Source organism: Peromyscus maniculatus, chromosome 8 (genome assembly GCF_049852395.1).
Source record: "Peromyscus maniculatus bairdii isolate BWxNUB_F1_BW_parent chromosome 8, HU_Pman_BW_mat_3.1, whole genome shotgun sequence".
Lineage (NCBI taxonomy): Eukaryota > Metazoa > Chordata > Mammalia > Rodentia > Cricetidae > Peromyscus > Peromyscus maniculatus.
This window is the reverse complement of record NC_134859.1, coordinates 33253305-33280224: the sequence shown is the minus strand read 5'-3', so window position 1 is coordinate 33280224 and position 26920 is coordinate 33253305. Positions and strand designations below refer to the sequence as shown.

At 45.1% G+C, this 26920-nt stretch overlaps 1 protein-coding gene across 2 annotated transcripts; it reads left to right on the top strand.

Annotated features, from left to right (window-relative positions):
• Positions 1 to 20995, top strand: Btnl9 (butyrophilin like 9). 2 transcript variants are annotated; one of them, XM_006987124.4, is made up of 11 exons: positions 1 to 194; positions 3860 to 3992; positions 5857 to 6204; positions 7709 to 7990; positions 12340 to 12468; positions 13172 to 13204; positions 13889 to 13909; positions 15178 to 15198; positions 15394 to 15420; positions 18712 to 18738; positions 19653 to 20995. In XM_006987124.4, exons 2-11 carry the CDS (start codon positions 3884 to 3886, stop codon positions 20288 to 20290), a joined length of 1635 nt encoding a protein of 544 aa, XP_006987186.1. In that variant the 5' UTR covers positions 1 to 194; positions 3860 to 3883; the 3' UTR covers positions 20291 to 20995. The 2 variants fall into 2 exon arrangements, with proteins under 2 accessions (XP_006987186.1, XP_076434355.1); XM_076578240.1 differs by lacking the exon at positions 1 to 194 and having other exon boundaries at positions 3206 to 3992.
• Positions 20996 to 26920: the final 5925 nt, after the last annotated feature.

Here is a 26920-nt window from a genome sequence, read left to right as displayed (position 1 = left end):
TGTCCTAAGGTGGAAGGTGGGTGAGTATTTCTGTCACTCATGAGCTGCACCCCCCACTTCCTGAGCTCAGCTACCAGTCCATGTGGAAAGGGTCTTAAGCATCAAGGACTAATACTCCATAGTCATCTCCTTTACAGGGAGGTGAGATTGTCAGCATCCGTCTGCCACTTGGATCTTTTGCTGTTACCTGAAAGGTATGTGGCTCCCTTGCAATAACTGTATGAACCTTCTAGAAACAGCAGAAAACAGAGCGAGGCCCCCGGGGAAGCCTATCATAGAAAGAAGCTCTTATTGTCTCATCCTGGTGGTTTTGTTAGGTGTTGAGGTGTCTTAGGAGAGATGCCCATTCAGGTTTGCCCCTCTGAGGAAGCAAGATTCTGATGCATTCTTTTCCGCTCGCAGATAAAAATGGTTCATTCTTTCAGGACTCCCTTCTTAAAGCAACTCAGCCCCTAGAGACAAGAGGGTGGAAATCCTCTTATGGGCCAACTAAAATCACACTATTGTAGGCTAGCGAGCAGTAGTGAGCACTGGAGTGGGAAAGGGGCGGGAGGTGCCTAAGGCTCATTTGCCCTTTGGAGTTTATGTGGGTAACGGTGAGATGAAACACACCAACTGCGGTTTGTAAAAGCAGCAAATGCCAAGCAGAAGAGGTGAGAGGTGGGCTTCAATACTGCAGTGTGCCCTTTATCCTTGGTGTCTTCAGAAAGGAACATCCCAGGGAATCCCAGCAGCCAGAGAGACTCTGGTCCCCACCAGCACAGCTTAGCTAGGTCCGAGGCCCCTTCACTGAGGTCCCCATTTTCACCCCCACATTCAACCTATCTAGCTCCTTCCTTTCTCCGGCCAAACTTCTCCACCAGAATCAGAATCTGGAGCCCATTTCAACCTTGGTGCAAATGGCAGGAACTAGAAAGTGTTTCCTCTTAGGGGGCACCCGCACTCCAGGAAGGGTCAGAGCCTTTAGCTGAAGGACAGGTGGGAAAGGAACCTCGAGGCAGTGGTGGGGAGGGGTGTGGAGTTTCACCCACGAAGTCACTTTAGGAAAATGTCTTCTATTCCCTTCAGGAAGTCGCCAGACCACTGGTTTCCAGTGAAAGGCTATCCAGCAGATACCCCTGAATACTGAACAGGAACTAGGTACCTGTGACCCCCATCTGAGGGGATGCTAGCGAAGAAGTCTTAGGGACACTTCAAGTTGCTTTAACTAGCAGTAAAATTTCAATCCACTGATTGATTGGTCTTGTAGCTGGATCCCTTGTGATCTACTCTCTCTAGTGCAGCTGGGGGATAGTACTGCTCGAGGCTGGGTGATTCTTAATAGATTCATAACAACAGTTATGGTTTCGGGTTATTGATGCACATAAAAGCTGAAGCCAGACCTGAGACAACACAGCTGGTGGGAAGCTGGATGAGAGAAAACAGGCACCGTAAACAGCTGAGGTAGAAACATCACTCTACCACCCACCAGCTGTGTGTTAAGGTGCCCCACATGCCTCGCTTTCCCTACCTGTAATTGGAGTTTATTGGTAAAAGTAGTAATGATACTGACGGTAAAGGTGAGTGTTTGATAAAGAAGTGTTCAATTTATGTTAGTGCTATTGCTGTGGGCATATGCATGAGTTGCATGTGCATGGGGGGAGGCAGCGTGTGCGCGCATGTGCTCCTTGTATTTTCAACCTCTTCTCCTGTAGCTTTGGTGATGGAGATCATGTGTGTCTATCACAATAGAGAAATGACAACAGAGGACTGTGGATCCTCTAGCAATTCTGGAACACACCACCCCACTTGCTTGCCACTTGGGAAAGAACAGACTCGTCTTCTAGGCTAACCAGAGCAAGAGTTCATTAAGCTCCCTGTCCAATGCCCCGGCGTCCTCTCCTGAGTGGACTCATGCTACCACCTAACACAGTTGGCTAATTCCTCACATTGGAGCTCATCCAACTGGTCCCGTAAATACAGTCGGTCCCACTGCTTTGCAAGGTGCTATCTGAGTGGTGCTGTGCCCCACATGGCTTTGCTCTCTTGGGGGCTCTAAGCTATGACCAGTCCCCAGGACTAAGGTGCAAAAGGAAGGGAAGGAAACAAGATGTCTAAGAAACACAAAGGAAGTGTGGCTTCAGATGCCTGGTTGCCACTTGTCAGAATTGCCACGGGGAGGCACATACACATTTCTGTCATCAGCCACAAAGGACAAGAGGTCTTACTGTCCTCCAGAGCTTTGATCTCTGTGCAGGACCTCTGGTCTTGTTAGTTATTGCACAACTAATAATCCCACTAAGTTATAACCATCAAAACAGACAGGTTGGCTCCAGAGGGCTGTGTGCCCTCCTCCCTCTGAAGAACCCGTCTGGGACACAAATGGAGTAGACCCAACTTGCTTCTCTGCCTTCCCTCCACGACACTTGAGTCTGAGCTCCAAAGGCCCAGGACCCGGCACATTGACTTCTCAGACCACTGCACTTCCCACCACACTACTGTGCTCCTACCGGTCTGGGTTCTTCTAGCCCAGAGGCCGCTCTGAGAGGCCCTCATCAATCCCTTCTTGCTTCTCCTCTGACTGCAGCCTTCCTACTGTACAATCTTACGTCTTTTACCAGTGGTTTTGCAGACAGTGGGGTTGGTGCTCAGCGGAAGCAAAGGCTGTACGAGGGTCACTAAGCCGTGACAAAAGACAGAGTAGAAACGTGAGTTGGGATGAAGAGTGAAAAGCCCACTGAATATCCCCTCCCCAGGGGGAACTGTTGTGATGGGATAAATAGTTTCTAGAAAAAAGTAGGAGGCTGATGTTTTGAAAGTGGAGAGAGAGGGAGAAGGTGGTGACTTTTATTTATAGAGTATTTCTTCATTTCTATGTTTGAGACAGAGTCTGGCTAGGTAGCCCGGGCTCTCTTTACACTCGTGACCCCTTTGCCTCAGCCTTCTGTATACTGGGATATAGATATGTACTATTGCATGCAACTAAAACATCTTGTCAACCCATAGAAGGCTTAAACTTTTCCCTGACATTGGTTCCTACCATTGCTCAAGCACAAACATTGCGGTCCATCCAGCTACACAACTAAATAAAGAAGCTATGTGGAGAGACTGTGTGCACTCCAAGATGTGTTGGCCACATGAGACTCACTGGCCTGTAGGCTTAGATACTAGCACAGAACCCAAGGGGGACTTAGAGGAGACAGCCTTAGAGGAGACAGCCTTGAGAGGGCTGAGTCTGAGTCTCCACAGGAGGGAGAAGGGCTTGCCAGATGGCCTTCCTCCATCAGTTGGGCCTAAAGATGCTCTAAATTTGAGAATGAAAGGGACTAGCTAAGCCCCTGAAAGTACTACCCAAGGGATCAGAATAGATGCAACTGTCCCAGAATGTCCCAAAAGTTGACAGGCAGCTACCAGACATATACTCTGTTTTGGAAAAAAAACAGCTCTTTTCCTCTGTTCAATGAACTTGATGTTCCAGGGCAGAGAAAATTGTATACACGTGGTGGAGAGGAAGGGAGATAAAGCTGCATTGAGATTCTTCAGAGATTTCCCATTCTCTGGGGCGTGTCCCTAATCCAGTGGAGGGTGACACTGGGCCCCCACACAATGTATGGCTCCATTCCTGACTTTAAACAATACTTGGCTTCCTCTGGGATCCTTCAGTCCTGTCCGTTCACAACTCCGTGAGTTCCAACAAGCCCAATGGTAACAACATTGCCTGGTAAAATTAGAAGCAGTTCTCACATCCCGTCAGGGTTTAAAAGAAGCCACGGGCCTGATGTGAAACTCCAAAATCAGAAAACAACAAATAAGTGAGACAAGAGCAGATCTCAGTCGCGCTGGGCTGCCCACATCACCCCGCATGTTTATTATCTTCCAGGTGGCCCGCCTGCACTGCTGACAGATGGCAGATTTCTCAGTATTCCCGGGGTTTCTGAAGCAAGTACCGAGGGGCAGCAGCATTTTCTTCACCCAGCTTCTCCTCTTTCTCCAGCTGGGGGAGGTGAATTCAGGTAGTGTATTTGATTCGCATCCATATTCAGTCCACCCAGGTAGGATACGAGCACCCAAACTCTGCCCTTATCTTTGCTAGATGCTCTCTAGGGACGGGCTCTCACAATGCTGCACCAGATCATACTAACTGCTAAAATGCAAAAAGATTCCCACGCAAGGTTTTGGATTTTTTTTGTTTGGTTGGTTGGTTTATTTTTTCATTTGTTTTTGTCACTCTTTATTTGTTTGGCTTTTGAGACAGGTTCTTACTATGCAGCCTAGGGTGGCCTGGAACTCACAATCTTCTTGCCTCAGCCTCCCCAGTACTGGGATTGCAGTTATAGACCACCATTCGATACCTCTAAACCAGTCGTTAAAGAGCCATACCACTTGATGTTCTTCCATCAGTCACCAGCCCGTTTCCCATATACACCACCCGGGAGCAAAGATAAGCACAGCTAAGAGCGAGTCTCCTTCCCTTGAAAGTCTTGCAAAGCACACATTCCCTGGAAGGAAATAGATGGAGGATAAACTGGGATTGGAGAGAGGGGGGCAGGGGACAGAGAGCTTAGGTGTGTGAGAAAGACAGTTGAAGAGACCCTGGACAGGGAATCTGGTAGGAAGGCAATTGGGATTGACCAGGTGTCATCCAGGAGGCAAAAGGTTTTGTCCAAAATGACATATGATCTACAGACAAAGTGCAGGATGGAGAGGGAGATCTAGCAAGTTGGAGTCTGGGGAAGAAGTTTTAGCTGAATTTGGAAAGGAGGAAATGGACTGATTTAAGGAGAGCAGAGAGACCACCTGGAGACTCCACAAAAGAAGAGAAATGATCAAATGAAAGATCATGACAGGTCTCTCCACAGCAGAATTCAGCAGGCATTTAAATACTAAACCACACAGAGCAGAGTATACCCATAGATCATGTTTCTATATGTTTTGTTTTTATAGAAGCTGTAGATGTGTGTTCTATTGATAAACACTGTGAAAACTGCCTGTCCTGTCTAGTTTATTGTCAAGTCAGAGATACATGAGTAGAAGGAAGCACGCTTGAGAAATTGCCTCCATAAGATTGGCCTGCACGCAAGCCTGTGGCATTTTAAAATTAATAATTGACAGGGGAGGACCCAGCCCACTGTGTGTGGTGCCACCCTGGGCGGGGGAATCCTGGGGTATATAAGAAGAGGCTGAGAAGTCTGGAGAATAAAGACAGTAAGCAGCACTCCACCATGACCTCTGCTTCAGTCCCTGCCTCCAGGTTCTTGCCTTGAGCTCGTGCCCTGACTTTCCTGTAAGATGAAATACGTCCCTTCCTTTTCAGTTTGCTTTTGGTCATGGCGTTTATCCGAGCAATTGAAATTCTAACTAAGACCTGAACAAAATAAGACTTTCAATTCTCATTGAGCAGAATCGCCACCATCATCAGCCATATGGCTTCTCTCTTTCAAGATCTTTTTCTTGGTGTGCTTTCACCATTCTATATTTATATATTCTATTCTATATCATAGGCATAATTTTCTTTTTGTCACTTACACAAATATGCAATTCTCTATTCTATATCATAGGCTTATTTATTTTTTGTCAAACATTGCATTTAGTGTGCTCCCTTGACCAAATAGCATTACTCTCGATTGATTCAAACCAATAACCAGTCCAGTCCTGTACAGTGTGCTTGGTTGGAACATGTGTACATATATATTTTAACTCATGCTCGGACTTTTTGTTCATGACAACTTCTTTTCCAGGAAACCACACAGGTTGTTGTTAGATGGCAACTCATTGTTGTCATTTGAATAGTTTGCTATAGATTTCTGATTTGCAAATTTTAAAAACTTAAGTTTAAAGTGGGTTGATCTTGGCCATTGTTTTGGATTGTTGTCCTAGATGAGATCAAGGTGCTGGGTCCTGGAGAATCCATTTTGGCCCTTGTCGGGGAAACGGTGGAGTTCCCATGCCACTTGTCACCGTACCTGGATGCAAAGCACATGGAGATCCGCTGGTTCCGGACCCAGGTCTCAAATGTGGTTTACCTGTACCAGGAACAGCAGGGTCTCTCCAGCCCACAGATGCCACAGTTCCTCAACAGGACCATATTCGAAGCTAATGACATTGCCGATGGCAGTGTGACCCTGCATGTCCTCAATGTGGCTCCCTCTGACGAGGGCCAATATGGGTGCCGCTTTCGTTCTGACAACTTCTCTGGTGAAGCCACGTGGGAGCTGGAAGTAGCAGGTATGTTTTGGAGCCAGCCAGGAGCAGGATTGGATAGAGCTGCCAGATACTCAAGGAGACATAATGGCACGGGGAATCTTGGATTGAGAGCAAACAAGCACAATGTGTTAAAACATTGATGGGGCATGAAGAAATATCTCAGAGGTCTATCTAGTGCCTGTCTAGCACAAACAAGACCATGGTTCAATCCTCGGTACCAGAAAAGAAAACAAAAAAAGTTTTTAAAAAGTTAAAAAAAGAAATCCTTACAAGTTTATATGCAGCAAATAAAAGGGAGAAAACGTTCATAAAAAATACTGAATGACTTCAAAACAGCTGAAAAGATAATTAGTGTCCATAATGACAAGGTGACTCAAAGTGACATCAAGGTATAATAGGCATTTGTACAAGATTAATATTTGTAGTATCACCTAGCATTTCGTGAGCATTGAAGCTTCCTAAATACCAACACATAGGAGCTGAATGTGGTCCATCATCACGGTCCACATTCAGAAGCGAGAAAGACAAGGAGCTCAGTGAATAGATGTGTAATGATTCCTCGAATCCGTTAGTAAGAGGGAAAAACAACATGAAAAAGAAATTTGATGATGTATATAAAGTGCACAAGAAATAAAGGGGAATACAGCAGAAAGAAATATAAGATGTACTAGCTAGAAGCTAATAGAATTTGATTACCTAAGTAGTGAGGATGTAAGGAATAAAAATGATGGAGAAAGGCCTGAGGCTTTCCTGGTATGTATTTTATACATTATTAGTATTTAAACATTGATATGCGAATGTGTTTTTGATTAAAATAGAATTGCATCACTTTTCTCCCCTTCTTTCCTCTCTCCAACCCTTTCCAGCTACTCTCTCTCAATCCCTCCCATCCCCCCACTCTCAGTTGATAGCCTCTTTTTCTTTGAGGATTATTTTTACAGACATTCAGAGTGGTCTGCCTTGAAACCATATACATACCACCAACAAAGATGGACTCAGGATATATTGTACACACATACACAAATATATTAATATTTTGCAAGTTTAAAATATATGGCTGGGAATATTGCTCACTGATAGGATGTTTACCTAGATGAACAAGACCTGAGTTTGACCTCTAGCACATAAATTGATAGTTAAATGACAAATGATAGCTAGATAGATAACAGAGCCAGCTCTATTAGACTGGGAAAGGATTGCATATACCATAGGCACTTGAGATCTAGTGAGAATTAACAGGATATTCAGTTGAGATTTGGGGTGAGATGATTCTTCGTTGTAGTGAGATCACTTATTGCACAGTATAACTGAATGCACATAGCCCTCTTCTGAATATTTCCTAATGTCCCTGTCTAGTCTAAACTGTCCTTGTCAGTTCATAGCTGGAGGGCTGTGAGCTCACATACATAATAAAAGAGTCATAATTCCTGACATCTTATGGTGACTTCAGATGGTGAATGGTGGCATGAACTTTATGCTTAGCTTCTAGGAGTGAGCCTGATCTTTCACAATCCTGCTTTCCTAGGGTTGGGCTCAGACTCACACATCTCCCTTGAGGGCTTCAACGAAGGAGGCATTCAGCTACGATGCAGATCCAGTGGCTGGTACCCCAAGCCAAAGGTTCAGTGGAGAGACCACCAGGGGCAGTGCCTTCCTCCAGAGTCTGAAGCCATTATCAAGAATGCCCAAGGCCTGTTCAGTCTGGACACATCTGTGATTGTCCGAGAAGGGACTCATAGCAATGTGTCTTGCTCAATCCAGAACCCCTTGTTGGCCCAGAAGAAAGAGTTTGTGCTCCAGATTGCAGGTCAGTAGGCACTGGCTCACACATATCTTTCTAATCATCAAAAGCTCCGTGTTGATTGGCCCATAGGTGGTTCTGTGAGGACATAAGGATTCTGAGGTGTGACTGATTATGGTTGGGTTTGAAACCTGAATCTACTTGGCTAAGAGTAACTCTCTGAGAGTGCAGTGGCAACCGGGTAGAGAATAAGGAGGCCCAGAGGAGCAGCATTTCTATACCAAAGGTCATGCACCAAACTCATAAAGCTCACTATAAATCGTTATGGGAATCCTCTGTTCCTAACATCATCCCTCAAGCCACTATTTGTAGAACCCCAAATTCTGACCCTTTGGTTCCCATCCCAGGGAGTGATTCAAAAGATAAAATGAGTGAATAATAGCTTGCCTTAGAAGGTGGTAGTACTAGAGGGAACTGAGGAGCAGAAATGGGTACCTGGGAGTAATGTCATGTAGATCTGGGTTATAAAAAGGCAACTTAGGTCAGCAGATGTTCAGGCAAAGAGTTGAAATTTCAGCCATTGCTTGGTTTCAAAGTCTATTGTTTTAAATTTTATTTTATTTTCTGTGTATGGGTGTTTTGCCTGCATGTATGTCTGTGCACCAGCTGCATTCCTGGTGTCCTCTGAGGCCAGAAAAGGTCATAAGATCTCCTGGAATTGGAGTTACAAAAGGTTGTGAGCCATCACATGGGTGCTGAGAATCAAATTATAGGTCTTCTAGAATAGTAGCAAGTTCTTTTAACTGATGAACCATCTTTCCAGCCCTCAAGGTCTTTATTGTTTTAAGCCTTGGAGACAAATCTAACCTATGGGTTATTTTTTCTATAAATCTAAGTCAATAGTTATAACAGAAAATACCATCTTCCTTTGTATCAGGCAGACATGCACGATCTGTATGCATGATCTCAAGACAGACTGTAACATGCCCTTAAGTAGGTTGACTTTGCAGCATAATTTGTCATGCACAGTTCATTCTAAATTCCCCTGGTTGCTGGGTAGTAGGGGAATCTATGCTAGCTGTCCTTATCCAAAGGGAAAGCAAAGTGTACCCATCTCTAAGGCAAGCATGAAGGTTCAACCTGGAGCTGGACCCTAAATTTAAATCCTCAGAGCACAAAGGGTTTGGGTATCTTGTCCTTGATGTTTGCCTGTCAGATGGATGGTCCTGAAGAACAATAGTCCTGGGTTATAAAGCTGTCAAAGTTGTTTAGCTTTCTAATAGGCTTGCTTGCATCTCAAAGGAATAAAGAATTAAAAAAAAATCCTAAAGAGAACCTTAGATTAGATCCGTATATATCTAAATTTATACCATTTATAATTTATTATTAAGCTTACATACATAGACCTTTAGATCTGTATATACTTGCCTATGTCCATTGCTGTTAATGGATCTCAGGTGGAGAGACCACAGAGGCTGGAACAGAGGACCCAGGTCTAACCACCAAGTCAGGGAGACAGCAGATTGCGAAGTGAAAGCTGTATGTGAAGGATAAACCTAGTGTGGCCAACCCCATTGTACAAGACGGTGACAATGGAGTTCCAGGAAACCTACATTTCAGAAGAGACTACAAATGCTGGCAAAATAAATCAGACTCAAAAGGAAAAAATACTGTGTGACTTCACTTACGTAAGGTACCCCGAACAGTCCAGTTTATATAGACAGAGAGTACAGTAAGTGGTTTTAAACAGCCTACAGGCCCAGAGTGCATGAGGTGTTAGTGTTCAGTGGACAGTGTGGGATGATGGAAAATTTCTAGAAATGGAGACTGGTGATAGGTGTACAACATGCGGGTACAGTTAATGTCACTCAACTTACTGTTAAGCGTGGCTAAGAAGAGGGCTAGGGTTTAGCTCCTTGGTGCTGCGGGCCGCAGGAATATCATAAGAACTCAGCTGGTTATGGCAAAGTCACTACCTGGAGGAATCAGGGAATTCCTCCAGAGGAAGCCAAATCCCAAGGAGTTTTTGGTGTTACTTGGCTTGTTATATATCAGCTGTATTCTGTTATGAAAATCATGTGTGCCTTCATAGTTTTCCCAATTGATTTTTCCCTAAGAAGGGCTAACAATGTGGACTAATCACTCTCTGGACATACACATTCCAGGTATTTGGAGAACAGCCTCAGGAAAGGCTTTCTCTGGAATCAGATATCTCCCCTAGCCACTTTCAAGGACTAAAGGAGACATCACCCAGGTGGTCACCCAATTTCCAAGGATTAACAGTGATAACAACCCACAGGCGAGTCTCCTGATTTAAGGTAAATTCCACAAGGGGACACCGCCTAGGTCAGGTAGACATTAAGTAATAGCTTTACACAATTTAGCTCAGACCCCTCCTTTTTTACAGCCTTACTAACTTTATAGACCTCTAACTCCTTACCTAACCACTTCTAGGAATATTTAGATAAACTTCTGTGCTAACAGCTATGCTCAGCCAGAACCCCAGTTCAAGCCTCCCTGTAATTATCATTATTGGTAGCATCCGGCCAGGTCCATCACCGGATGGAGGAAAGTACCTTATCAGATATACCTCTGTACTCTCTAGAACAGACTTAAGCATCCAGGCTACCTGTTTGAGAAGGCCTGGCGGATGTGCCAATTAAGCCTTATTTCCTCTTTTCCCAAACCTTACCGCCAGTTCCAGATCGCCCTTTAACTATCACCAGAGGCATCTAGCTGTACACAGGTTGCCTAGCGACTGAGCACACTTTCCCCCACCCTGCAGAAAAATGGCAGATAGCTTGGACAGACAGGAGCTACAGGAAAAAAGAAGACAGTTTTATTTCTCCCATTGACCTAGCAACTTATAGATTCTTAACACTTTCTACCAACCACGTTTAAGATTATAGTTGAGCACATAAGAACCCTCTTCTTAGATATTACCTGAATTTAGCCTTTAGTTAATTCATTTCCCCATTGGTCACTTCCCTTTGGGGTTGCAAGTGATAATTAACGGTTATTGCCTCCCTGTGTGATTCTTATCACCCCTCCATTTGACCCTGGAAGCCTGGTTTTGCACTGCTAAGGGAATACTGCTTGTAAGTGTATATATACCAGAACTCCCAGGGCACGAGAGACAGAGAGAAGAGAAGAGAATGGAAGAACTAGATGGGTAAGAACTTGAGAGGAACAAACTGAGATGGGGAAGAAGTAGATTGAAGGGCTACAGGAGAGTACTAGAGGAACGAGATGGAAGAGGAGGAAGAGCCAGATGAGAGAGAAGGAGATGGGAGAGGAAATGATATGGGAAGGAATAAGATGGATGAGAACCTAGAAGGGGCAGAACTAGATGAAGGAATTAAGATAGAACCTAGAGGGAATCGCAGACAAGTGTAGAGAGAAATCAGGCTAAAGATGACCTAAATATGAGAGCAGAATATAAGCTTGTAACTGTCACAGAATAATAAAAAATATGGACTAAGGAGTTTCGTGTACATAGATTCATTTCTTCCCATCAAAGATTAATTATCAGCTGGTTGTAGATTCTTCCCGGACCCTGGGAGGGAACTATCGAGGGGCTGGACCCCCATAGTCCTCGATACCTTGGTACAAAGCTTATCTCTCACATGAGACCCTGGAAGAGCAACCAGGGCTCTTAACCACTGTGATCTCAGCCTCAGTTTACCATACTTAAAGATTAAAAATGCTTTTTTAAAGAAGCCTCCCTCTGGGATAAAGCATTACCTTTGAATAATTAACTCACACAGACACAAACATCACTGAACCGGCACAGATGCTTCTGCAGGGTTATGCTCCAGGTTGCTCTCATCCCTTCAGCTTCTGGCCACTCTCGGAGCTGCCCTGGCCTGCATACAGCCCCAAGCTGCATCCTACCCCTGGGGATTGCTTGGGGGAGCTGCTCTGGTTAAACTGCTATTGGCTTTGTTAGCAATTCTTCCAGTGGTGTGAGAGCTGAGATCAACGTGAGGGAGCAAGTGGCCACCTGTGGATTCTCCTACCAGGCAGGACAGCTCACTGGTTTTCAAAAACAAAACACTTTGGATTGTGGGTTCACTGAAGTGTAGGCTCAGAGCTGGAAGAAGTGGCCGCCCAGTGATAAGAGGTGGTGAGGTGAAGGGCAGACCAGGTAGGACCTGTCCTTCAGCTTCAGTTCACAGTCCTCCCTTTCCTGATGCTCACACTAGTCCTGCCCTTGCTCTGGATCCTACCTGGAGTGAAGACTGACCAGCTGTCCTCATGTCCAGTTCATACCTGGCTGCAGGGGCTCCCGGTGCAACTGGCCACCCTAAGGTCACTCAAGGCTTTCCCAGTTGTGAGGTCCAAGATAGTCTTGTCTTAGTGATTTTAGCGGAGCCTAAGTCGAGACAACAAACACCATGTGACCTGTTTTCCAGATGTATTCCTACCCAGACCGTCCCCCTGGAAGAAAGCGTTCCTGGGAACCCTGGCGGCCCTCCCACTCTGTCTGGCTGTGCTCACCATCCTGGCTCTGCAGTACTTTTACAAGCAGAGATGCTCCCAAGGTATGAGGCAGGCCCTGGAGCTGGTTTTGCTCCGTAGAGATGCAGTCTAGGGGTCTGGATCCGGTTTGTTTTCTGTGCCGTTAAATAACTAAAAGACAGGAAATATCTGAAACTTAACAGATAGCAGCAGAGAAATCTCAAGCTCAGTAGACAGAATTGACACTTGAAAAGGGTTTTTATTGGGGATGAGGAAACACACACAGGCAACAGAGACATGCAGAGAAAAAGACCCTCTGAGAAGCTAAGTGGGTGGGTGGGGGGGCTTGAAAAGCCGAAAAAATTCCGGTCTTTTCCTGAGGGCCGGGATTTTAAAGCCTCTGAAGAGTCTTCCTCCCCTACTTCAGGGTTGGTCAGTTTGAGATAGATAGGATGGTTAATTGGTCCCCAAATGTCCCTTGAACTTGTTGAGTTAGTCCATCAGCAGGGGGCCTGCTGGTGGGAGGCCAAAGCTGCTAGACTTTTGTCTCAAGTAAGGAGGTTAGGAGGAAGCTGGCCATCTTGGAAATTTGCCACCTTTAATACCTAGCCATGATCCCTCTCCCTGTCTGCATACCAGGGAGTCTACCTGCTAGTGTCTCAATAGGAAAGTGGTGGGGTGTGGGGAGCCCTGGAGGGACACAGCGGCAGAAGGCCACCCAGACTGGAATGAGACCTAGATTCGGGCAGGCCCTACTCAGCTTTCCCCATTTGTTCTTTCTTCCAGAAAAGCTGAAGGAGCAGGGCGAGAAGGACAGAGGTAAGTCAGCAAAGGTGCCCTCTCCCCACATCCTGAAGCAGGGCCCGGGGACCCGCTGGGTTTCCAAGGCAAGTCTTGGAGGGGGGGTCTAGGAGGGGTGTTGATGTAACCAACCGTCTTATTAAATAAGAAACACAGAAACAATGCAAAAGAGAAAGCCAAGAGGTCAGAGCTCAGAGCTAAAATCTCACCCTTCCGCCTGCGGTGTCCCAGCTTCCCGAATGAGGGTTCTATTTCCTGTCTGTTCGTCTATTTAAAGTATTTTGTTCTGCCTTCTCATTGGTTGTAAACCCAAACATGTGACTGCCTCGTCACTGTCTGAATGTACAGCCACCTAGGTCTTAAAGGCATATGTCTCCAATGCTGGCTATATCCCTGAACACACAGATATCTATGGGATTAAAGGCGTGTGCCACCACCGCCACACTCTTGCTATGGCTCTAATAGCTCTGACCCCTGGGCAACTTTATTTATTAACATACAATCAAAATCACATTTCAGTACAATTAGATTACCACCACAGAGGGGGGCAGAGAAAGGGAAGGACGGAGTTTGCTTGGACTGAGAGTGTCCAGGCACCCAGGTTGGCTTCCAGATGCACAGAGCTGAGTCTGCACACCATGTACATAATCTGTCTGGTCCTTCCCCACACTGAGAGCATCCTTTTTTTCCTTTTGTCTCCAGGTAGACTGACTGCAAGGTTGGGTAAGTTCTGGGTTCCTCACCACAGGGCAGGCTGCAGGACAAGTGAGTTTAACTGGCCACCTCTGGAACAGAAAAGGGCCTTCAAGCAGCTAGGATCCTTTGAGGAAGAGAGCATCCATTTGGTTCTCATCCGTCTTTGTGCACCACTTCTTCCTCAATCAGACTGAGATGGGCTGCCTGTGGGTGTCCAGCTTCAGGGTTCCTTCTACAGGAGAACCTCTGAGCAGACCCTGCTGGAGTGTTTACCCTCTCCAGTTCATCTTCCTGGAATCTGTCGTTCTCTTTTTTAAGCCAAATGCCACTGTGAAGAATGACTCTTGAACTTGCACTCAAATGGGAATGCTCTGGTAAATTCCTTTCCCTCTCATTGGAACACACCCACTTAAAACCGTGGAGGGGTGTGCTGTAGCAGAGGGGTGTTCAACAGAAGGTGGGGATCTGAGCACCTTGGTTCAGGCCAGAAATCCCAGCATTCCACTGGTGAGACAGACCCAAGAGGTTCAGTAATTTTCAGGTCATGCTACATAGAGAGATCTTGTCTCAAAAAAACAAAAACAAAACAAAAAACAAAGGAGGTTGAGAAATCCCAAATAAAGGGGAACTGGAGAAGGCCCCCATAATTAGAATGAAGATCCAGAGAACAAAAATTTGACTGCCCTGTCAAAACTCCAGACAAACAGCAAGAGTAGAGAGCCCTGTCTTGCTGCCTACTCAATCCTGCCAAGCAAAACCGCTTCAATGAGTCATCAACACCACAGTCTATATTAGTATATAAAGAGTACAAAAGAGGGAGAGACCAGAGGCCTATGTTCTAGTGGCAGAATCGGATCCTTTCCACTTAGCCAGGAGAAATAATTGTGGTATCCTTCCTGTCTTTAAATGAAGATCTTGGGGGTCAGCAAATGACCCCCCAAATCATATAGGCTGTGCTGGGTACCTGGGCTTATTTATTCACACACTTCTGCCCCCGCTCCCCTCCCTGCAAATGCCAAGGAAATCCCGTGGTTCAGAAAGAATGAACCTCTCTCTAACCAGATCGGGGCCTTGGGAAAAACCCTTTAGAACCAAGCCTGTTTTCCTCCCGGGCCCAGTGCCTGTTGATGTCTTCCTCTGAAATGAAGATAGGATAAAGGCCCTGGAGTGCAGGGGATGAGCCTCCTTCTACAGGGCAGTGTGGCCTCAAGGGTAGAGTTGCAGTCAGAAGTGGTTTGAGATTGAGGAAGGTCTTTGCCTCAAAAGGTTGATGTTTCTCTCTGTTCTGCTTGCAGAGAGACTTCAGACAGAGCTTGGTAAGTGCGCTCCACCCCAGAACTATTCCTTCCTGTCCTGACTTTGTACCCTAGCTGTCTCCCAACAAAGTATGACCCCAGGCTGGAACTGTGCAGACTGCGTGGGTGGGGAGGGGAGGGATATTCAGACAGCTGTGACACAGATGTGATGTGGTGTCCTGACTTTCTAATTCCCCTTTTCCTTTGCTGCTTCAGACTGGAGAAGGTCCGAAGGCCAGGCTGGTGAGTAAAGCCTGTTCTCTCCCACTGCTTCTCACTGGGCTCCCTGACTTACCACGATCGAATCACACCCCCTCTAAATGCATTTCCAACTTAGGACATTTCCATTTACAAGTTAATTTACAAGTAAATTGAAAATGCACTGTAAATTGTACATTGAAAATAGTCTAAGTTGGAAACGCATTGATACATGTACCAAATATCACAGATGAGCAGTACAGTGCTAGGGTGTTGTGCGGGTACCTTCTGATCACGTGACTGTCTGGGGCTGTGACTCACTGTGGCTTCCCAGCATCTCCACAGAGTAAACATGTCACCAATCACCAGCCTGAGAAATGATCAAAATTCCAAGTATGGTTTCTAATGAATACATATGGCTTCCACACCATCATAGAGCTAAAAACAACAGCAAAAACAAAAAACCTTAAGTTAAGTCATCATTAGCCGGCTCCTCTCTGTCCATGGCAGCATCACAGTCTCTCTGGTGCTTCTGCCTTCTTTCATACACTTCACATGTTGTATGCATATTTTACTTGGTAGAGGTCAGACCCAGGTTTCACTTTTATATTTATATTTATTGTCCAGAGGCTACATGTGGGAAAACATTGCTTCTAATCCTGGTTACACACTACAGTCACCTGAATTTCTGATGTTCACCCTCCAACTGCCTGCCAGTCTAGAGCAGACATGTTACTATATATGTAAATACTTCTCTTCACACCTGAATGAATATGAGGACATGGACACTCCTAGGTACGGCTGAGGAGGTTTTTATTGTAGACAGGAAGGAGAGTTCAGTCAGAGGCATCTGGAAGAGCTCAGACTGAACTGGCTCATGAGAGGAGGGGTTAGAGAGAGAGAGAAAGAGAAGAGAGAAGGAAGAAGAGAGAGGGCAAACAGAAGAGAGGTGCAGGAGAGGAGCCGAGAGCAGAATCAAGAAGAGAACCCAGAGAATGTGTAGCCAAAACAGCTGAGTTACATAGGGAAGAGAAGGTGGGGGAGGGGAAGTGAAGCCCAGGGACTGCAGAGGTTTAGGGTAGGGGGCGGGGTGTGCCAGCAGGGCTGAGGGAGCCCTGAGGCTAGCATAGACCCTGATAGTGTAATAGACACCACAGGCACGGGTAAATGGAAGAGCTGATGTCACTTTTGCCAGGGCTAAGGAGATGACTCCTTTTAGCAAGTAGGAACTATCTTAAGTCCAGAAGGAATGCTAGCTTTTGTCTAAATGCCAAGCTTTGGGGAAAGGAATTTCTCGGGACCTTACAATACCATAAGGGCCTATATTCCCTCCATAAGACCATCAGCCTAATACATATTTTGTTTTGTATCTATTCTTGCAAATCTGAATTTCTACTTTGTCACATGCATTTTAGTTTGTGTAAACATCAGTGTTTCATGCTGCCTGTCCCTTGCTCTCTATATGCATCACTGTTCAAATATCCACCTCGTAGGTGTCTTAGGTCTGTTTCTTCTTGCTGATTCTCACGGCACACCACTGCAAACCACACAGAATAAGCCTGAAGTGTGCTGCCCTATCACCCCTTTTCTCTAGGAGGTACAACCAGGAAGGGAGATTAAGATGTTAGTTAGACAAAGGGTTCCCAGAAAGCCATCATCCTGCCATCAGCAAAGGTGAGTCTCTGCACACCTGCACCCTGTGTGAGCTAGCTCTCTAAGTTTGCTGGCCCATGGGAATAAATGCTTCCTCATTCCTTTATTAGTGGCTCATCTCTGGATGCTAAGATTTTGAACATTCCTATATTACATATATTCTTATTGATATATAATGTATATATATCCTTATCAATATATATGTATATTATTATTGACATTAAACAACATGGATTCCTTTTTACTATTGTATTATTTGCTGTTAGTCTTGTCCATGTTCCCCTTAGTGAAGAGAGATCATTACTTTTGATAAAGTTAATTAATCAAATTTTTACCAGTGGCTTATGCTTCTGAAGTTTTATTGAAGGTCTATGCTAAGGATACCACAATGATATTGTCTTATAATTTCTTTTATTAATTTATAGAGTATTTCTCAGCCTTCTGTTAGTGTCGCACAATACCTGAAATAGTAAACTTACAGTGATCAAAGGTTTGCTTGGGGTCACAGTTTCAGAGGTAAATCCATAGTCACTTGGGCCAGTGGCAAGGCAGCAGTGAGTACAGAATGTGTGGTAGAGAAAGCTGCTTGCCTTGTGGTAGGCAGGAAGCAAAAAGAGAACCAGAAGAGGCCAGAGACTAAGGTTCCATATAGTGAAGAGCTGAGGACTAAGCCTTTGACTCGGGATCATTGGAGAATGTTTTAGATCCAAACTGCAATAATATGTTTCATATAGACGTCCATTAATCAGTTCTACAGAAGTCCCCACACTGGGTGTGAAGTGATAATCCACAGACTTGTCTGTGTACACTGAATGGGCCTTCTCAATGCCATTTAGTACACCAGCCGTAATTTTCCCATTGAGGCAAGGTTTCGACTTGAGTATGTTCAGTGAAGATGCTCTTATCTGTGGGCTCACCTCCCTACTCCTTGTTTACACCATTATGGTGTTTATAGCAAGTTTTTATAATTCAAGTTTTATAGTTCAAGTTTTTATAGTTCAGGTTTTTATAGTTCGTTTTCTTCCCCACATCTGCTTCCCCTTTAAAGTTAATGAACCTTTAAAAACACAAATTTACACAGTTCCTTTAAAAATTCTCAAGTTGATTTGGATGAATAGTTTAAAATTCATAGGCAAACTAACATTGGATCAACACTTTGCTGGAACTAAGTTATTCCATATTAGAGCTGTGTATCTCTAAAGTTCCACTGACTGTTTTGATTCCAGTCCAGAGTTAATCCTCTAGCATCCTGAAAAAATGTCTTCTATTGTTTTGGATCAACTCTTTGTTTCAAAATAGAACAAGGGGAAACTAAAGAAAAATCTACTCGTAATGATCCACAATAAAAACGGAGGCTGTAAAGAGAAGACTGGGTATCTACAAGGCATCTTAGGACCAACCGAGCCCAGCTCAGCAGGGCCTCCAGAACTGAGCTTGGCCAGGCGGAGATAGGTTTCATTTTCATCCTTTGGTACCGCGGCTGCTTGTTCCTTGCCTCTGTGTTCCATCTTCCCAATGTAACTTGAGGCTGCACACCACTTGGTAGACCCTTGTCCAATCCAATCCAGAGGTGGGGATGAGGATATTTAATTTGTGGGCAGTTCTTGAGCAAGGGAAGTCACCCTCAAGGTCCCAGAATTGCTGGCTTAGCAGTCTGAGTCCCTTCTCTCTCTCTGGTTTCAGAGTGGAGAGCGGCCCAGCAATATGCAGGTAAGTAACTGAAACTGACAGGGTGACAGGGTTGGATTGGGTCTTGCATAGAAAGGATGGGGAGGGGTCTGACATCAGAGGAAAGGTTTTTCCAGAAGCCAAGTCCATCTCCTGGAAATGAACACAGTATACATAAAGCATGCTGCATACTCTCATGTGCACACGTTTCATACACAAGCTGTTCTCACACAGGCACAGCTTTTTGGGGGTTTACTGGGTTCATTTCCTAAGGGCAGGAAGGTTGCTTCTGGAATCTGTTTGTAGAAGAACGGCAGAATCTGAAAGGAACCTCTCAGATTGTTCCTCAGAAGGGACCCTCAGGCAGGAATGATACACACCTGAAATCCCAGCATTGGGAGGCTGAGGCAGGAGGATCATGAGTCAAGATCAACCTGAGTTATATAGGGAGACCTTGTCTCAAGAAACAGGTGGGTTGGGCATTTGGGGGTTATCCTCCAATTTCTCAACCATCAAGTGAATGGATGTGTTTGGGGTATGGGTGTTGGAGTGTAGGTCACTGGATTAGATCTCAGAGGTTCCCTGTGGTTTTAAGAGTTCTAAAATTGCTGTAAAGCAGAGGCACAGCGAGGCTGTTCAGACCGCATGGTGGGACCAGAGGAAACAAGCCGCAAAAGGCTTGACTCCATCCTAGTAAATCTACCCATGAACCTACTTCATTTGAAACCGAAGAATGGGAGTCGGAAACTTGTCTGTTAGGAAAGGAATAGGCTTCAGGAGTGTGCCACTCTGGGAAGAGGGGGTAGTTGACAGTGTGTGGGGGCGGGGAGGGGGGGGGAGAAGGGAGGGAAGAGGAGAGGGGAGGGGAAGGGAGGATAGGGGAGGGAAGGGGAGGTGGGAGGAGAGGAGGTGCCTGAACCTTCCCCAGCGGGTATTAACCCTATGCTTCTGCTCAGTGGACGTGACCTTGGACCCCACCACAGCGCACCCTAGCCTGGAGGTCTCAGACGACCTCAAGAGTGTGTCCTCCCGACCGGGGGCGCCCAGTATCGCGGCCCACGGCCTGCAGCGGTTCTCGGAGCAGACGTGCGTGCTGAGCCGGGAGCGTTTCTGCAGCGGCCGCCACTACTGGGAGGTGCACGTGGGCCGGCGCAGCCGCTGGTTCCTGGGCGCGTGTCTGGAGTCGGTGGAGCGCTTGGGGCCGGCGCGCCTGAGCCCCGCCGCCGGCTACTGGGTGATGGGGCTGTGGAACTCCTGCGAGTACTTCGTGCTGGACCCGCAGCGCGTGGCGCTGCGGCTACGAGTGCCTCCTCGGAGGGTAGGCGTCCTGTTGGATTACGAGGAGGGGAAGCTGTCCTTTTTCAATGCGTCAGATGGATCGCACATCTTCACCTTCACCGACACTTTCTCAGGGGCGCTCTGCGCCTACTTCAGGCCCCGAGCCCACGATGGCAGCGAACATCCAGATCCCCTGACCATCTGCTCTTTGCCGGTTAGAGGGCCACAAGTCCTCGAAGAGAACTACAATGACAACTGGCTACAGCCCTATGAGCCCTTGGACCTCGCCTGGGCTGGTGATGAGGCCCTGTGGTGACCCCAAGGCCAGGTCCAGGCCGCATCCTGAAATCCTGGACAGCGCTTTCCTCTCTTGCTGCCAAAGAGGCTCACACAGAGGAAGAAGGACCATAGGACTTTGGCATATGCAGTTGTGTGTATATAATAATCTTTAAGGAAAGCGGGCAAATGAAAGATCGTTTGTATATATAGCAGGATTCTGGAGTGTGCACTGTGGGGATAGGAAAGAAATCAGAAGTATCCGCTAGTTTGTATATATATTTCTGTATGTTTTGTGTAATTTTGTATATTCTGTAAAAGTCTAGAAGTAATGACATTACATAAGCAATGAGTTCACCTATGGCTAAGATCTGAGTTTTAAACATCATTTCCTACTAAAATGAGAAGGGAGAAATGTTTGATTCCAGGACTGGGGTATAGAAAGCCCCAAACTTGAACCCACTTTTGTGCTATAAAATAAGTCAGTCTTCAGAAACTGATAGGGAGCAGGGTAGTTCAGATCTGCTGTGCAAAATGGGGACTGTGATTAGGAACTGCGGAGTGCATACTTTAAAACCAGAGTAAATATTAAGAGTTCTCGCCATAAAAATAGATAGCTGAGGTAATTTATATGTCACTTGGTTTGGTTTAGCCATTCCAGAATGCACACATTTATCAAAACATGCTGTCCACCACAAATATACACAATTTTTGCTTGTTGATTAAAATAAGTAAATAAACATAAGTGTTTTGTTTTTTTTTTTTTAAAGCAAACCGACATAGGTACAGTTTGTAGTGACTTCCCTGGCCATCTGTGCGGCAATAGAAACGTGGAAATCAATAAGGGCAATGATGAGGCTGGGGTGGAGCCCAGGGGTAGAGTGCTTGCCTAACCTGGGGGATCTCACACATCTTCAACTTCACCGACACTTTCTCTGGGGCAGTCAGTGTATTAGTTCCCCAGCACAGCAGGGGAAGGGCTAGGGTGGCAAGAATGCAGTATTACTCCCAAACGTACGTATTAGTAACAATATACAGACCGAGCAAGCTATATTTAGGAATATGTCTGTATATACATATACACATGTAATAACAATTAATTTTAAAAGGCCATGAATTTGAAAGAAAGTAAAGAATTATGATATGTGGGTAGACTTGGGAAGAAGGAAGGGGAAAATGATGTAATTTTATTATAACCTCAAAAATTAGACAATAAAATAATGCAGCACTAGGTGCTAACTAAAATCTAAATGCATAAGTCTATGGCAACACTTTAATTTTTTTCTTTTTCTGTTTTTTTTTTTTTTTTGAAGGGGAAACTTTAAAAAAAAGTCAAATGAAACCTATCTAAAAGACAATGGGGAGGGTGGAATGAAAAAGTTACTGGCTTTATTTACATCATGGAAATAAATGGCATAGACAAAAAGGAGTAATGGACGCTAAACTCACTGGACAAAAGTCTATTGGAAAGCTGTGGGTCTGCCGGAGTCCAGCTCCGACCTGCTCCCACCTCTCGAAGGGTTCTTGGGTGGAGGAGAGAGGAATGAAGAAATGATGCATAGAAAGATAGAAAGAGATGGTAAGAAAGACAGAGACATAGGATAGCTGGAGTGGGGCAGTGCTGAATCAATACCCAGCCACCCAGAACTTTATTCAAAAGGCTTTTTATAATATGCCAAGGGAAGAGACAGAAGACCTCCCCCTTGCAAGATCAAAGCAACCATACAGCCAAGGGTAGACCCTTCCAAACACCTGGTAACCACACCTGTGGCCAAATCATCCCATTATGCAGCCCTGCTGGGTAAAGCAAGCTCAGATTCTCTAACCTTGACTAAGGTCTCACTAAATAACCCCTGTGGGCTCCCACAAAAAGCAAGATGTTTCCACAGTCTTTAGTAGAAATCTAACATACTTCTTAAAAGTAGGGGGAAGGGGGCGGTGGTGGCACACGCCTTTAATCCCAGCACTCGGGAGGCAGAACCAGGCAGATCTCTGTGAGTTCGAGGCCAGCCTGGTCTCCAAAGCCAGTTCCAGCAAAGGCACAAAGCTACGCAGAGAAACCCTGTCTCAAAAAACCAAAAAAAAAAAAAAAAAGCATAAGCTTAAGTTGGGGGGCTGGAGAGATGGCTCAACAGTTAAGAGCACTAGCTGCTCTTCCAGAGGTCCTGAGTTCAATTCCCAGCACCCACATGGTGGCTCACAACCATCTGTAATGAGATCTGGTGCCCTCTTCTGGCCTGCAGTCAAACATACAGGCAGAACACTGTATGCATAATAAATAAATAAATCGTAAAAAAAAAAAAAAGTGGGGGGAAGGACTTTAGAGCTCTTTCCTCAGTTCATTAGCATCCTTCCATTCTTGGGAGTGCCTTTTCTTTTCTTAAAAGCTGTCTCTATTTGTACTCTATGCCTAGCTTAAAAGACATAACTTTTCCCCCTTCTCCTTGTGGCTGTCAGGATTTTCATCGCATCTGTACAGTTTGCATTAACCTCTAATAAAACTGTCCTTGAGCTTTTAGGAAAGAAAAAAGGGCAGGGGGAGAGTACTTCTGCATTGATAATCTGCAAGATGAACTGAGTGGTGACATTTACATTTTCAAGGATGAGACAAGACATTAAGTCAAAGGGAAATGAGTAGGAGCCCAAAATTAAAAAAAATAAAAACTTACATGAGTATTGATTTTATGAGTAAAACGTTAGTGCTGTAGTGATGTAGGAAAATATTGCTCTTCACAACCATGTCCTGAGACAGGAATTCTCATAGATTGACTCCCATTGGAGTAGGGGAGTCTGCAGCCTAGTTTAGGGGTTCAGCAGCCCACTTTAGGGGTTCAGCTGTGTGAGTGACTACCACTTGGTTAACAAAGACTTCCTCCTTGGGCAGGAGATATAGCTCAGTGGTAGAGCGGTTGTCTAGCATGCAGGAGGCTCTGGGTTTGATGCCCAGCATCACATTAAAAAACAACCAGCCAGGTGGTAGTGCACACTTTTAATCCCAGCACGTGGGAGGCAGAGGCTGAGGATCTCTGAGTTCAAGGACAACCTGGTCTACAGAGTGAGTTCCAGGACAGTCAGGGCTATACAGAGAAACACTGTCTTAAAAAACAAAACAACAACAAAAATACAGAGCTCCCTATTCCATCATAAGCATTCCAAACTAATGCTACTCTATCTTGATTTTCCCCCATGACAACAATTTAAACTTTAAAATGTATTCAGAACCTGTTCACTTCTGGTCACTTTCCTTTCTACCCAGATCCAAATTCCATAACCCCTCACCCGATCATTGCAGGAACTTCCCAATGTGCCCTGCACAGCAGCCTGGGTGGATCTACTAAAACAGATCAGCTGGGCATGCTGGTACACACCTGTAACCCCAGCACATGGGCAGATAACGAGATTGGGACCAGCCTAGGTAGGTTATATAGTGGGTCCCTGGCTCCCAAACACAAACAACAAACAACCCCAGGGCAAACCCTGTCTCTCTTCTTCTTCAGAGCTCTATCTCCTCACACTGCCTGACTAGACCCCATGTGAGGTGGGCCTGGTTCTCTCTATCCAGCAAGCTCTCATTCTCTCTTTCTCTCCACTCTAGAACTCATTTTTAGCTGCCTCTTTAGCTGGAACACTTTGAATCTTGGCCCAGACACTAAACTCCCTAAGAACTGGACCATGTTTCCTTCTTCATGGGTATCTCCACATGCTACCTGACATACTGTGAAGTCCCAGGGAACTGGTGGCATCTCTTGTGTGCTGGAACAATTAATTAGACATTTTCTTTTGGTCCAATATGTTTAAAGGAGGTCTTTATTGAAAATGTAGATCAAAAAGATTATCTCTTGACCTGGGTATGGTGGTACATACCTGTAATCTCAGCAATTAGGGGTGGAGGTGCTGAGGCATGAGAGTTGGATGATCATAAATAAGTTCAAGGCTAGACCAGGCTGAAAAGTGAGATGAGACACCATCTCAGAGACAAAACGCCCAAAGTGCATGTCCTAAGGCCCTCCTGAATATCTGTATTAAAGATACTCTGTCTTTTCAAAAGTCAATTCCTGTGCCTGTGTCTGATAGTCCATAGGTCCATGCCTATAATCCCAGCACATAGGTGAGACAGAAAGACCAGGTCATTGTTGGCTGTATAGAGGGTCTAAGGCTAGCCAGGGAAGTACCGGGGAAGTACCATCTCAAACAAAGCAAGATGATACAAAGCACCTTATACACACACACACACAAAAAAAAAAAAAAAAAAAAAAAAAAAAAACAAAAAAAACAAAAAACAAACAAACAAACAAACACCCATCCCTGTCTGCAGCAATCTCATCATTTCCGTTTCAGCTTTGGTTTCAATGATAAACATTCTGGGAGCCGGTGGTTAACTTAGTGTGTCTAACATAGGGCTTAATCCCTGGCACCACCCCCCAAAATCGATCTGTCTGTGCACTCTCTTGATTGTACCTCTCTGTACCTCTTACAGCTTAAACTCTGGCTGTGAAAGATTACCACATTCCATGGCAATAGTTTGCAAATGTGCACATAAGCCAAACAGCACTTCATACACCTGTAGCTTATACCACGTTTACTTGTTAATTGTGTCCCCAGAAAGTGAAACCCAAACCAGTAATCAATACTATGCAACTTTCTTAACATTTCTACACTTTGATTCCATTCTTAAGCTGCCAAGCCCCAGCTAGCATTATAGCTCAGTGGTAGAGCCCTTGCCTACTGTGTGGAAAGCACGTGTCCCCAACACAACAAAAATAAATAATGAAAGAACAAATGCAGGTGGGTGTCTGTAGTCCTGCAACAGGGACTACCCCCAAGGTGATGAAATAAACTCTGGGCTCTTAACACGTTACACATTAAAAACATGGTCCGTGTTCTCCTCTGCCTCCATCCTGTACTTGCTCCATGGCTTTGTTGTAAAACATTGGATTAGTCTGGAAAGCCAGAATGTTTTTACAGAACAACTGGACAATAAATACATCATTAGCCCACTAGCTTCAGTACAGATAACACTTGTCACATGAGAATTGTGATAATCATTGCCAAGTTTGCTCTGCAGAAACCTGGGGGCTGCGTTTGCTAAAAACACTTATTCTTCACTTGAACATGTAGATATTGATAAGATGGCTCAGTTGGGATCCAATACTTAGCATCTCTGTCTGTATAGCATGTCTATATCCTTTGCTGCTTCAGAGCTTTTGAGCAGACTCTGCTCAACTCTTCGTGTAGCTATGTTGACCATTTGAGAATTATGTCCAGGACTGAATTACATGGTTAAGTTGGCCCAGTGTCCATTGGAGTTGGCTTGGGTTTCTTCTACCTTGACCTTATGCTTTCTTGTCAACATAAACATTATAAGTCATCCAGCCCTGTCATAAAGCTGGGATGTTTACACAAGACAGTGGCACCAATTGACATTCAGCAGTTCCTGAGGAAAGTCTGGCCCACCAAGTACAAGGTCACAAAGCTTGCATGCAAGATGACAAACTTTTGAGAACATGGCCCTGACCAGTGGACAATTAACACACTTCAGCTTATGCTCCGCAAAGTTAATAAAAGCCCATTGCTCCCTTTTGTCCAGTGAGAAGCAGCCTTCTCTGGACTAAGGCTCAGAGCTCTCTCTTTAGCTGTAGTTGAAGTCAGCCAGTCACATTGCAACCGTGTTTGCCTGTCTTGTTTATAACGTATGACTTGATCTCATTTCTATTGTCACGTTACAAGATCCTACTGTCCAGTGTCAGTCCCGATGACTTCAAAGGACACTTGAGCCCTGGTCAGCCTAGGCAACACACTGAGTATGTTTGTGTTAAGTATGATTGTGGAAAGATACAAAACTATATTTTCTAATAATGAACACATAAAAATGGAGTTTCACAGAAAGTAATTAGTTATTAGTGAATGCCAAGAAACTTTGGGTGTAATTTTGTCAACAACCATGGTTGTACAGATGAAGAATGTAAACTCCACAGAGAAGTGACCTTGCCCAATGTTTCTCAATTCTTATATAGCCAAGCTTTGTGTACCACATTTTGATATGCAGATGAGTTTCAAATAGGTTTCCAGTCTTGGTTCACTGAGGTTTCTGTGTGTGTGTGTGTGTGTGTGTGTGTGTGTGTGTGTGTGTGTGTGTGTGTGTTTAACAGGGCCAGCTCATGACTGGGGCTTGGAACTCAATTTGTAGCTAAGGATGACCTTGAATTTCTGGTCTTCCTGCCTCTACCTCGTAAGAGAAAGGATTATAAGTCATGGGCTAACATGTCCGGTTCCTGTGCTGGGAAGGGAGTCAAGCGCTTTGTTCATGCTAACAACTGAGCTACAACCCAGTTTAATATGTAGTCTAGAGGAAAGGCTGTGCCTGCCAACTCCAGAGGACACAAACAGGGCATCTGATGGTTCTTAAATTTACCATGGGCTTTGAATCCTCAAAACAGTGGTTCTTAGAGGAGGAAAGGGTCATGTGACTCTAACAAGAGCCATCTATTATTCAAGATCATCCTTCCAGGTGTCCTACATGTTCGAAGATTACTCTCAGCTCACAGCTTAATCCTACCCAGCCAGAGAGTTTCAAGAAAGGTGGAAATAACAGGGAAGCCTAAACAGAGGAAGGAACAGATAAGACAAGAAACTAGAGTAAGGTGTGTGAGGGTAGGATTGCCTACATGCC